The 12,081-nt window shown below is 47.7% G+C and overlaps 2 protein-coding genes across 4 annotated transcripts in view; both read right to left on the bottom strand.

Moving 5' to 3' along the window:
- Positions 1-759: 759 nt before the first annotated feature.
- Positions 760-3,727, bottom strand: shbg (sex hormone-binding globulin). Its single transcript, XM_061960084.2, has 8 exons — positions 2,902-3,727; positions 2,712-2,809; positions 2,452-2,641; positions 2,216-2,377; positions 1,642-1,798; positions 1,410-1,546; positions 1,129-1,333; positions 760-1,055 (listed from the first exon to the last, which is right to left on the bottom strand). The coding sequence occupies exons 1-8, from the start codon at positions 2,986-2,988 to the stop codon at positions 931-933; spliced, it is 1,161 nt and encodes a 386-aa protein (XP_061816068.1). The 5' UTR covers positions 2,989-3,727; the 3' UTR covers positions 760-930.
- A 145-nt stretch (positions 3,728-3,872) lies between these two features.
- zbtb4 (zinc finger and BTB domain containing 4) overlaps positions 3,873-12,081 on the bottom strand; it is a 36,854-nt gene continuing 28,645 nt past the window's right edge. For all 3 annotated transcript variants that reach the window (XM_061959291.1, XM_061959290.2, XM_061959292.2), the window contains one exon: positions 3,873-11,434. In XM_061959291.1, coding sequence (XP_061815275.1) covers positions 6,286-11,421 — 5,136 coding nt within the window. In that variant the 5' untranslated portion in view covers positions 11,422-11,434 and the 3' untranslated portion in view covers positions 3,873-6,285. The remainder of the gene's footprint in view (positions 11,435-12,081) is intronic.

The raw sequence follows: 12,081 nt of genomic DNA, 5'->3' as shown, positions 1-12,081 counted from the left end.
AGCAATTGCATACGGCACCCACCACCCCACCGACTGTTGATTGTTTACATTCGAAATGTTCGATGTGTTGGAAAAAATAAAGATATACAGACAAGGATAAGATGACCTCATATATTTGTATCTTTTTTAGTAAGTGATTGTTTTGTTTTCTTTGTATCTATGTATTTTGAGAGTATGTAAGACAGCAAATGTGTTCCTTCCATTTCCACAAATGAAGTAAATAATAAAATATCCAAATACAGTAGTTGTATCCGTCCATCCATGTTTTTACCCACTTTTCGCTGTACATGCTAAACATATATCTGGTGGTATGACGACGTCATTTGAACATGAGTTTCCTAAATCCACTAGAGGGAGCACATACCATGTGCCAACTCTGATCTCAGTATAAAGAAAACATCCAACCATCCATTTTTACCGCTTGTCCCTTTTGGGATGCGGGGGTGCTGGAGCCTATCTCAGCTGCAATGCATGCTAAAACTTAATCATAGTTTTGTTAAATCTCCTGTTGAAAGCATTTTTGCACAATAACTACCATATCTTTTTTGTGAATTTTTAAATGCAAATGACTAATAGTTACTAATAATTAAAAAGGTCATGGTCTCTTATGCTTATATTTTCTTCCTTCTGTCTCTCATTTGTTCCTTCCCAAGGTTCCTTCTGTTTCCCCGGTTGTTGTTTTTTTTTTTTTAGTTTTTCCTTGCCTGGATGTGGGTATGCATTTTTGTCGAATTTGAGACATTTGTGATCAAGGACTATATAAATACAATTTGATTGATTTCAAGATTCAAATTGTTTATTATACAGTTGTTGTACATTGTTCACATTTTTCTTGTCTGACAGTTTTATCATTTTATTAGATTTAACGTAATTGTGACATAGATAAACAAGGCTGTAAGAATTTGCTCAACAAGTGCCAAATGCTGTGGTTTATACTGGGCAGCTGTGGGACGAAATGGACATGTCTTTCAATGTTAGATCCAGGTCAACATCCTTCCCTTGGATCTGAATCTTCTCCAGACAGCCTCTCAGGAAGGAGCCTACGTCATCTTTACCTGAGAAGTGAAGGAAAGTCAGCAACATGCAGCGTAAAAGATGTACATATATTTAAATGAAGCGTAATCTGACCGAGAAGGCCTCCGATGGCCATTTGGCTTTCTCTCAATATGCTCAAAAGACCAGAATGCTTGAGTGGACTGAGGAGCTTCGTTGTGCCCTTTGACTCAGCTCCGTCATGCTGTACTTCAAGCAAATCTGTTCCAAAGGTCAACTGGAGTCTTTTGAAGTTTTCTTTGAGACTCATTTTATGACCACTGAAGGAGAGCGTTATTTCCTGTGAATCCAGTAGGTTTTACCTGAATGTACTCAAAAACAATTCCCAAATTGAGTTGTCTGATTCATGTGCATACCTTTGTGGTATTATCAGCAACTAAAGTGAACATAGGCACCAGGCCGGGAGTCCTGATGCTCAGAATGGCGCCATACATTTTAGTGAAATCTCCCCATAATTCAATCTTCACACTGTGTTCGCGCTCTATCTGAAAAACTGACATAAAAAAAGCAAAAGACGTTAAGAAATATAGCATGTTACCCAGACCGAATTATGTAATATTGCACTACAAATTAATAACCGCATCCCACCTGAGGTGTTGACAATGGCGAGTCCACTTCCAGGGAAGAAGCTGCCATGTCGAATGTTTTGATAGCACGGCCAGAGCTTGTCGGTATCCGTCTCCCAGGGGATGCTCAGGTTCAGCCAGCTGCCCCCCCGTATACAGCCGTCCATCTGCGGCTCAAACTGCAGCCAAAATGTCAACAATGCCTTTAACTGACACTTGCAAAAGAAAAGGGCTGGTTGGCTAGGAGTCAAGTTTGGTTTGTGCTAAATAAATTATTTGGCGACCTAAAGTGTATGCCCGGAGCTGTGTATAGAGAGAGTATGGTCAACTCGGTTTCAAGGTTGGTAGCAAACATGACGCCTTGTAATCACATGACCTTTTGACCAATCATTTAAGAGATCCTTGGGCCATACTTTCTCTGATTGGTCAAAAGCACCTCACGTGACTACGACGCGCCACGTTTTTCTACCAACTTTGAAACCAAGTTGACCATACTCTCTCTATACTCGGCTCTAGGGATACCCACATGCCAAAAAGGCCAAATGTCTTCATTCTTGTTCTTTGTTCACAGCAAGGTGGCCGAGGTAAAAGCATACCTGAACCAACATACTCTCCTTGGTGATCAGGAGCCCGCCGAGTGCTAATCTGAGGTCCCCCGAGATGACCTCCTCTATATGTTTAGATTGCAGGCCCGCTACCAGCCCCATGGCGCCATCCACCTCCAGGATCACAAAATGTCCTTGGTTGCTCACCTCCAGCTTGGAGGTGAAGACACAAAAGTAAGACGTGACATTCTTCACCTTTCAAGTACCACCAGCATCACAGGACTCACCGTGTGCCATTGCCCATCGTTTAGCTTGGGGCCCCCCGCCACGTTGACGAGGACCCCACTGCGGCTGATCTGCATGAGAGGGACGCCGTCTTTGAGGGACAAAACAAACCAGTCCCTTCCGCTTTTGGTGTCCCCGTAAAAGATGGCCCCTTCTGGATCGTATGTCCTCAGCTGAAAGGATGACTTAATGCTGCACAAACAAACAATCAAGTCAGAGGTTTTAAATGTCAATGATGAACTACACTGTGCGCCTCACACACTCTTTTATTTTGGTGAGGTTGACAGCGACGTGCATTAGCGGCCTCCAAGCTTCTCTTTGCTGGCCCAGGTAGATGGTGGCATCCCCTGAGACTTGTTTCTAGACACCACAGGTGACAGCAATGTGGAAAATATAGCAATAACACTGTAACTTGAAGGAAAGTCATGATAATATATGTATGTTGAGTGTACCTTCCACCGTCCATCCCCCTGCCCCAGGGCTCCCCAAGCCAGCACCGTGACACTCAATGCGAGCAGTTGCAGTCCACCTGCCATCATCCCGCCACAGCATGCAGTCTCTCAGGGCTTAAGTGAACAAAGTAGCAAAGCCAGAAAAGTCCTGCAGGAGTGTGTAGTCCTGTACTGTGCACTGGTCCAGAGGGCAAACATGCCAATGCCGGCATGGATGTGGGTGGGTAAACAAATCAGATTGAGTCGCATGAGGACAACATTTAGAGTTCACCGTGCAAAGGGCGAAAAGGGAGACAAAACCTGTAAGGGACTATTTTAACAAATTACTGATGTAATTGATGTCCAACCCTCTGCATTAAATGGATGAGGCCTGTGTGGTCAACAGGTGTACAAGAATGCCAACACCTAAATGAGGTTCCTAAATGTACACTGTAAAAAAGAATTGCAAATTCACAGCAAATTACTGGCTAACTTTTACAGTAACATTTGCAGTAATTTACTGGGAAATATCTTTACAGCAGTTTACTGTAATCACAGAGCTGAGATTTTACAGTTAATTACAATAAAGTTACAATTAAACACAGTTGTAATTTTATCATGAATTACTGTCTCGCTTTAACAGCACACTGCCACCTACTGTACAAGAGTGTGCAACGTAGGGAATCAGTTTGAATTTACAGTTTGTTGTGATATTACAGGGCAATGGTTACAGTATTTTACTGTGAAATAGGAGTTCATTGCTATGAAATAAAAGGATGTCGTCATATTTCCAGTCATTTGTTGTAATGTTACAGGTCATTTTGATTACAGTATTTTGCTGTGAATCCTGGTAATTTTTTTGGTTGCACTGGGCAGAAACCTGTTAATGCATGATTATTTACTCTATAATGTCCTGCCTCTTCCATGCTGCACACGTCACCTTTTATCCAATACAGTGACAAATGTGAACATTTCAGACATAAAAATGGGACTTTGTCATTGGGTCATCAGGTTAATACTTTATTCTGTTTGATTGCAGCAAAAAGACAGAAACAGGGAAGGGATTGGAAAAGGAGACTACCGACTTTGGGAGAGCTGTGGCGACAAGCCTTCGTATCAAATCTAAAGACAAAGTCCTCAGGCAACATAAAAACATCTTTTTTGAAAAATAACACAAAGATATTTTGTGGGCTCTCTATGGCACAGTATTTTCCTAGACATAATACACAATACCAAAACAGTTTAGCCACACCCATACATCTATGAACAACTTCATAGCGAACAAAGCCATGAGATCTATCTCCAAATTATATCTGAAGAAAAACCCTCATTTACAAATCTAATTTCTTATGCCGTGACAAGGCACCTTGACAGCTGAATTCTGGCAAATCCACATCTTAATAGTAACTTTAGATAATGATTTAAATATCAAAGCAGAGGCACATTCATTAGAACTAAAACGTACAGTAGACAATTTGTATTCCAGTCCAGTCACTACAATATGAGTCAATTGGCATGCTTTTGGTCTGTATGACAACCGTGATGGTCCAGAAACACATATATGTCCATCTACAGGAATGGATTGAAATATTGCGTTGGAGAGAGCAAGGTTTTTCCTTTCTTTTTTAAATCTTCACACAAACTTAAAAAAAGAAGGAAAAAAGCACAGATGGCCCATTTAGTATGAGCCAAGGGATACGGTGCTTTTGGTTTTCTCACTCGCTTCATCGCTCACCCTTGTCCACCCCAAAAGACACGCAAAAGGCTTGCAACCGCACCCCAGGGAACGCTCGCTCGTGAGCCCCTGCGGTCAGTCTTGCTGTGTTTTCGCACCCCTGCTTGGAACCAAAAAGTGCCTCCTAATTGCTTGGAAGTGTCCGACTGCAGGCCTACAGTGGCAATCTAAACACAGATTTGGAAGATTGAGACGGAACGCAAAGGAAATGCTGTGCGCATGATGCCAGAATAGCTTGAGCATACAAACAGTTAGGAAGTAAGTGTGGCACATGCTTTTGTGGATACAGAACCCAAGTTAACTGACATGTCTGCTAGGACTAATGGATATATGCATACCAGACATTATACTGTTTGTAATAGATTATTGGAGTGAAACAAACAAAAAAAGAACTGAAACCGAGTCTAGCATTAATGCAGCTGTACTTCATTAACCGCATGACTAAAATTTACATTCATATTTTTAGGTTCAGGCCCCCTTGAAACCACCTCCACAACAACATAGTTGAACATACAAGATATAACACAAAACATAGCGTCATTGACCCCAGGGGGACATCTGGGGGTGTCCGGCCGTCACTTTGGCTGCTCATTGTCAACTCAGAAGTCTTTCCTGCCTGTTTGCTTCCTTATATCCAGAAATAACTCAGTACCCTGAATCCATTAGATTTTTTTTTTATACCTTCCTTGCTGTTGTCACTTTCCTCGCCCTGCTTGAGGAGATGGAGCCAATGTCCACTTCCACAAGAGGGGGAAAAAATGATCAAAGCTTACTCTTTAATTCCTCTTACGTAAAGGAATAGAGATGAAGGGAAGTGCAAAAGTTACCAGTCGGCAATTCTTTACCCAGTGACCAGCTACATATCCAAAGCAGCTACAAGTGCCCCCTTTAAGTGACCACTACTTGTCTAATCGTGTGCACATAAGGTATAAACTATGGTGAATGCTATACAGATCCTACAGTGTCGTCTGGTCACCAAGTCACATGGTGTGTCGAGACGTTACGCTGTCGTTGTGCCATCTACGCTTCTTATTGACCACGTATCCCTTCTATACTCTAAAGAGTTATTCCGACTAAAGTAAGAATGTTGTGTGCATCTAATGCGGAATCATCCAAACCACTCATACGCATTTCCCCTTAGTCATAGCGCGCGCACACACACACACACACACACACACACACACACACACACACACACACACACACACACTTTCCTTCATTTGCAGTACAAGCTTTGCTCTCTCATGTTCAAACATATAACACGTTTGGAGTCACTTCACACGTCAGCTGTGACAACAATTAATCACCCGCCCTTCCCACAAAAAAGGCATCTCTCCTGGTTGGGGGGCGAAAATACAGAGAAGCTTGTTTTTTCCACACAAAACACCCTGTAAGCAGTTCTTATTTTCAGATGTAAGGTACAGTATAGAGCAGGTTAGAGAGGATGACTCATCAAGTTCTAGATCTACGACACATTACGGCAAAACAACAAAGACGGAAGGAGGGAGGGGAGTGATGATACTAACATTGACCTCCCCTTGTTGTTTTTAACTCCTCCCCTTCCTGCCACATCTACTCTGATTGGATGTTGACCTCTGGTCTCTAATATGCCCATGCACCCCCTCCCGCTCCCAACCCAAACAGGCCTGTCCAGAATCCTCATGGCGTTGCTATGGTTTGTTGCTGCCGCCGTCTCGCTGTTTTTTACCGCCACCGTAAAGACTGGGGTTGGCCACCAACGGGTGAGGTCCGGCACCCATGTAGGGTCCTGCGCCAGCTGCGTAGTTAAAGATGGCCGGAAGGAAAGGCAGGGATTCAATCTTGTCCGTGCCGGGTGCCATCATGTTGAGAGCCACGGGAAGAGCCGCCATGCTATACGGGTAGGCCAGAAGCTGGGACCCGTAGAGGAGCTGGTATGGGTCTGGATAAAACGGGACCTTGGCCAAGTCGGCACCATTCGGCATCATTACTTTTCCCAAAGGGCCGTAGGGAAGCGCTCCAACAGGATAGGAGGACATGAGCAGGTTGTCCTCATACTTCTTGGCCGGATGATAGCTGTCTGGCACGATAAGAGGCAGGGGATAATCCTGAATAGGGTAGCACAATGGCGGGGGATCTACCTGCTGGTCATCTAGGGAAGTGTCTTGACGCTCGGGCTCAGGTGGTTTTGGTACCCGAGGAAGGAGGAGGGCGTGGGCAGATGGGCGATCCCCAGCGCCAGCAGCTCCAATGGGAAGTGTGAACCGGTCCAGTCCTAGTAAAGTGGACTGCTGGTTGGCCGGCGCTAAGAGTCCAATAGCTGCTGCGGAATTTGTAGTGTTTCTGTGTGACGGGGGTCTATTTATAGTGGTCTGAGTGGGGATGTGTTGGGGGGACGGCACAGGACTCAAGGGCTCCTCTTTTGGGACTAACAGCGTTGTTTGGTCCTCAGAGGTCTGTGCAAGGCTACTCATGTGATGGACTCTCTCCATGTCTTTGTCCCTCTCCCTTTCTCTCTGTTTCTCTAACACCTTTTTTAGTTCTCGCTGATTCTCTAGCTCCCTCTCTCGAGCCAGTATGGAGGACATGGTGAGGTCTTGTGCTTCATTGGGAGACGGACTGCGAGACAGGGACTGGACTCTGCGATCTTGGACCAGGACAGGTTCTTTGTAACCTGAATGTACAAATACTGTGCCCCCCGTCTGCCTCTCTTTGTCCATAATGACCCCATCCCGTTTCACGAATCCACCCTCTGAGCTGTTCACAGTGGTCATGGAAACAGGGGGAGAAGCAGTGGTTATTCTGGTCTGTGGTGTCATAGGCAAGTGAGCGGAGGTGCTGGCGGGCACTACTGTGTGCGCAGGGCATACTGTTTGGTCTAGATTCTTTTTGCTGGGGGTGCGATAGTCCAAACATTCGGGCCTGTTCATGACCAGCACACTCTGCAGGGTAGGGGGCGTAGCTGGGGTGAGCTGGCTTGTACCGGGTGTCAGGTTCACTGGGGTCTCAAATATGGTTTCTGCAATCTTTGGGCTGGGATTTCTCTCAGGTGCTTGGGGCGTGAGCTGGGCCAGCGCAGGCTTGTTACTAGATTTTACTGGCTGATGTTGGGGCATTGGTTCAGAATGAAGGTCTGCATGCTGCAGTGATTCGGAAGAGTTACTGCCGTTGGGGATTTCTGCTGTAGAATAGCTGATAACTGAGACCACTTGGCCTTTTTCAGGGACTAGATCTCTGCTCACAGCCATTGTTTTGGGGTCTAAAACATCATCTTCCCTTTCTCTCTCTGGAGAACTGTTGAACTCATGGCGGCGGATGTGACGAGCGAGTGCAGAGGACGTCTTGCACACCTTGTGACACTGTGGACATGTGTGCCGTGATAAGGCTCTCCTGCTAAGGCGAGCTGGACTGGAACTACTCACACCTAAGTTGACTTGATCTGCCTTTTCCTCACCACAGTCTGCCACATGTTTGACCCATTCAGAGTGTTCGCCCAGTGTCACCTTGTGGAGGGCGGATGAGAGGTCAGGAGGCTTGGGATGTTGATTCCTCTGGTGGTCTTCTAGTTTGTCTCGGGAGGGAAAAGTGGCTCGGCAGAAGAGGCACACAAACTCCAGCAGGTGACTCAGCTCGTGTTGGTCTAGCTTGCTAGAGCTTGAGAACCAGCAGCCGCAAGTAGAGCACTCTGCTGCGTTCCCATTGGTCCACGGCCGCCTTTTAGGTCCTGTAGAGTCCACAGATGAAGCGAGAGGAGTCTTTGGGGAGGGCAGTGAAGAAGTGGGGAGCTCAAGACCGTGGTCCTCCTTCACTTGTCCCTCCATGCTTTCACTCTCTGCCATGTCAGCCTCTGGCAGCTTTACGCCTTCTCCCTCATCTTGTAATTCCTCCGTCTCTGTATTCCCGCATTTTTTTAGCCTCTCTGCTCTGCTCTTCAGCCGCAGAGCACGCTTAAACTTCAGCTTTCTTTGCCAACTCTTAAACCTCTGCAGGTGTGCCTGTGTTTTTTTCTTCGGCTTGTAGGAGTAGTAAGGCCGCCACAAGTTGTCCTCCATGTCGTGGTCGCTGTCCTGCTCGCGAACTTTTTGTCGAAAGTTGTACTCCCTCACGTCCTCGGGGGGCTTAACAGTGTTCTCTGCAGCTTCTGCCTTAGTTTCTCCTCCTGTGTTGTTCTCCTCCACTTGGCTGGCACTGCGGTGCACATGGTGTTTGTGATGCAGTGAAGATGTCTCACTTTTCTTGTTTTTGGGGGGTGAGCGGCTTTTATCTCTCCTAAGGTCAGTCTCTGAGATGCTGCGTTTCACTATGGCCTCTTCGCCAATACGCACAGTGATCTGGCACAGTGGGCCCGTCTCTCTGACCTGTGACCCCACAGACGGTGTGGGCTGCTTTGAGTTGTCACTCTTGCTGTGGGACTTTCGGGACTTAAAAGAAGACTTGTCTGTGTCCGCATCTTGTCTCTTTCCTGCTGGATCCAAGTTGTCTCTGGACCTTTTTCTATGGCTGTCTGCACTGTCTCTTCGTCTCTTTAATGATCTTGCAGAACCCTTGTGTGAGGGCGGACTGTCGCTGCGTTCTGGGAACTCATTTTTTTCACTTCCAGGAAAGACTTGGTTGCTGTGCATGATGACAGACGATGACACGGCTGTTCCATGAACTATGACAGAGGGTTTGGTGTGGCCATATGTGATCACAGAGGGCATGATTGTTGAGTCTGTGCCTCTTACTGCTTTGTGACTTTTGGTTTTGCTGCTGCTGGACATTTTGGAGCTGCCTTTAATTTGCTCTAAATCTTGGGCCTCACCGTCAAGTTTTTTAAGCTGGGACGTGTCTACTTGGGGGAAGGGCGGCAGCGGGGAGAGGTCCTTGTTTTCAGCACCCACAGAAACAGGGATGTCATTGGGGAAATTATCTGGATCAGGCTTGACACTCTGGGCCCCACTGATGTAGTTTTGTAGGTCTGTGGGCCCCAAAGCACAGGCCAGGTCGGGCAGGGAGAGGGAAGAGTCTTCAGTTGGTGACATTAGCAAGCTATTTTGCAAAGTGTCACTGTAAGTCTTGTACGGCCTCTTCTGTGAGCGCATGGGGAGGAGGCGGTAGAGCTTGAGGGCATTAGCCTTCTGTTTGTAGCCACCATTGGCTGTCTTTTCACTGGAGATGAGGCTGGGATTGATGCCATGAATAGTTTTCTGGTGTGTTTTCAGATTGTAGTATGTAGCGAAGGCATCCCAGCAGAAAATGCACTGGTAGCGCCGCTCTCCCGTATGCCACACCTCATGCTTGGTGCGGTACTCGGCCAGTGCAAAGACCTTGTCGCAGTAATGGCAAGGGTACCTGCGGCGCCATGAGTGCACGTTGGAATGACGTTTGAGGCTGGACAGCGTCATGTAGGAGCGCTCGCAGACCGAGCAGAAATAGATGACATTGCCGTCCACCACCTTGACAAAATGGCTCTCATCAGCGGCTAGGAGCTCTGTGTCTGCTGCATCATCGCCCTGGATACAAGCCAGCAAGCTAGTGGCTTTTTTCCCCAGCCTGGCCTTGCTCGTGTCTGTTTCTCCCGCCTCCTCTCTCACCTCACCCTCCTCCAGGGGCTCTTCCTTTGGCTGCACTGCGAGAGATGGGCTGAGTCGGGAGGGCAGGCCTGACACCCTGCAGGAGGCCTCATGGGAATGCAGTCTCTTGCTGTGAATGAAGACCTTGCTGCAGAAACGGCAGCTGAGGGCGCGGCTTCCACGATGCAGCCGCATGTGGACAGTGAGCGAGGAGGCTGAGCTGAAGAGACGATGGCACACACCGCAAATTAGCTCGGGTTTTAGGCTGTCAGTTGGGGAGTAAGAGGATGAATGGGGGGGTGCGGTGAGACCCTCGGACGGTGGAGGAGGGGGTGGTGGCAGCGGGGGCGGGAGGTGCAGTGTGGGCGGGTGTAGGCTTGGTCCATGAGGGCTTCCCAGCTTCCCAGCTGGTCTCCCTGTTATTTTCTCTTTCCTTTCGCCGTCCCCGCCTCCTCCTCTATGATAGGTTGAGGCGCCCAGGCTGAAGAGGATCTGGGCTGTTTGCGAGGGCGAGGGTGTACCGTTGGCTGTCTTATGGCGATCGTCCCACCCGTCTCCGCCGTAAGAGCCCGCTAAAGAGGAGCTCGACGATCCCGGCGCTGACTTGTGAAGCTGCCTCTCAGGAGAGAGTTTGGAGCACTTGAGAGGAGGCAGGGATTTTAAATCCTTCCTGATAAGTGCATGTACTGTCATGGGGGAGGAGGGGGGTGAGGAGGACGGAGAGCTATCGTGCCTCGGGGGCTTAAAAGGTCTGTGCTTTACGTCCATGGTGGAGTCCAGTTTCCATAGTGACCCCTCATCTGAGCTTTTAGAGGAAGGCCGCCGTCTGTGCGGGGAAGAGGATGACGAGGCGTTACGACAGTAGTTGGGTGACGTCAGCGAGGCCGGGAGGGGCCCGGCGCTAAGTGGGAAGCTTAGCGTGATTTTTGCATTTTTAGGTCCATCGGCCATGCTTTCCAGCCTGTCCTCCATCATTGCATCCCCTCGGCTACCATGCTTTTTCCCCTTCATCGCCGGCCTCTCAGCTTTCTCCTGCTGCTCCTCTTCCTCACACTGAGTGTCTGTGTTGGCCTGCTTTAAACTGGGAGATGGAAGGGGGTCTGCAGTCACGAGAGCCACCGGAGGGGAAGACAAATGCTGGCCAGTGATGTCCTCAGCTTGGCAATGTGTGACGATGCAGAGGGGCGCAAACCCAACAGCCAGGTGTTGCTCACTCAGACGAGATTGAATAAGGCCCGCATGGATGGGGTCCAGCACCTTCTCCCCGGACACCATGACCAGCCCAAATCTGAAAGGAAAAAAAAAGACAAAATTAGTATTTGCATTAGGTGTTTTCCAGTCAAAATAAAGTAAACACATGACAACCAAGTTGCTACCCTAGCAGTCATGATCAACTAGGCCAGGAATAAAAAAGGGATTGAGGAGGGGAGTTAAATTTCAGCACCCCACAAGCCAAGGTATTCCAGAGATCCACTTCTCAGCTATGACACACCCTGATTTTTAGAATGATCAAATGTAATGAAGATTCCTGTAGCGGTTGACATTAATTGCTAATAGAAACTCTTTCCACTCGTTCGACACTCCTGGCAGGGGCTTGAAGCATGTATTTATTTATGCGGAAAGAGAAGGGAGGGAGATTGCATGCATGTGCACAGCGGAGGTTTGTTTTGCTGCATGTGGTAGAACATGGGGAAAAGGCTTTAAGGCCAAATAGCTATTTGCATTTTTCTCCACTTGCTGTCCAGCTGATGTTTTCACACTGCCGCTTCCTCACGCGTAAGACGACCGGGCCGTCAACTTGACGGGCAACATACTTATTCAAGAAAGACAATTAGCGCGGCCCTGCTGATTTGGCGTGGGGAGAAGCAACGTAAGGAGGAGGTGACAAAAATCCCCAGTCATGCTTTGCTGCCTGCGTTTTTCAAGCAGCAAGGA

This window comes from Nerophis lumbriciformis, linkage group LG05 (genome assembly GCF_033978685.3).
Source record: "Nerophis lumbriciformis linkage group LG05, RoL_Nlum_v2.1, whole genome shotgun sequence".
Classification (NCBI taxonomy): domain Eukaryota; kingdom Metazoa; phylum Chordata; class Actinopteri; order Syngnathiformes; family Syngnathidae; genus Nerophis; species Nerophis lumbriciformis.
The sequence above is the reverse complement of the archived record's forward strand: the minus strand, read 5'-3'. Positions and strand labels throughout refer to the sequence as shown.

Bases quoted from the DNA above. Each gene is read 5' to 3' on its own strand.
- shbg (XM_061960084.2), bottom strand. From the start codon at position 2,988: ATGATGGCAGGTGGACTGCAACTGCTCGCATTGAGTGTCACGGTGCTG. The intron at 2,642-2,711 runs GTGTGTGAGGCG...TTGTTTGTGCAG, and splicing joins AACCTCACCAAAATAAAAGA to CATTAAGTCATCCTTTCAGC. The intron at 1,056-1,128 runs GTCAGATTACGC...TTCACTTCTCAG, and splicing joins GGCCATCGGAGGCCTTCTCG to GTAAAGATGACGTAGGCTCC.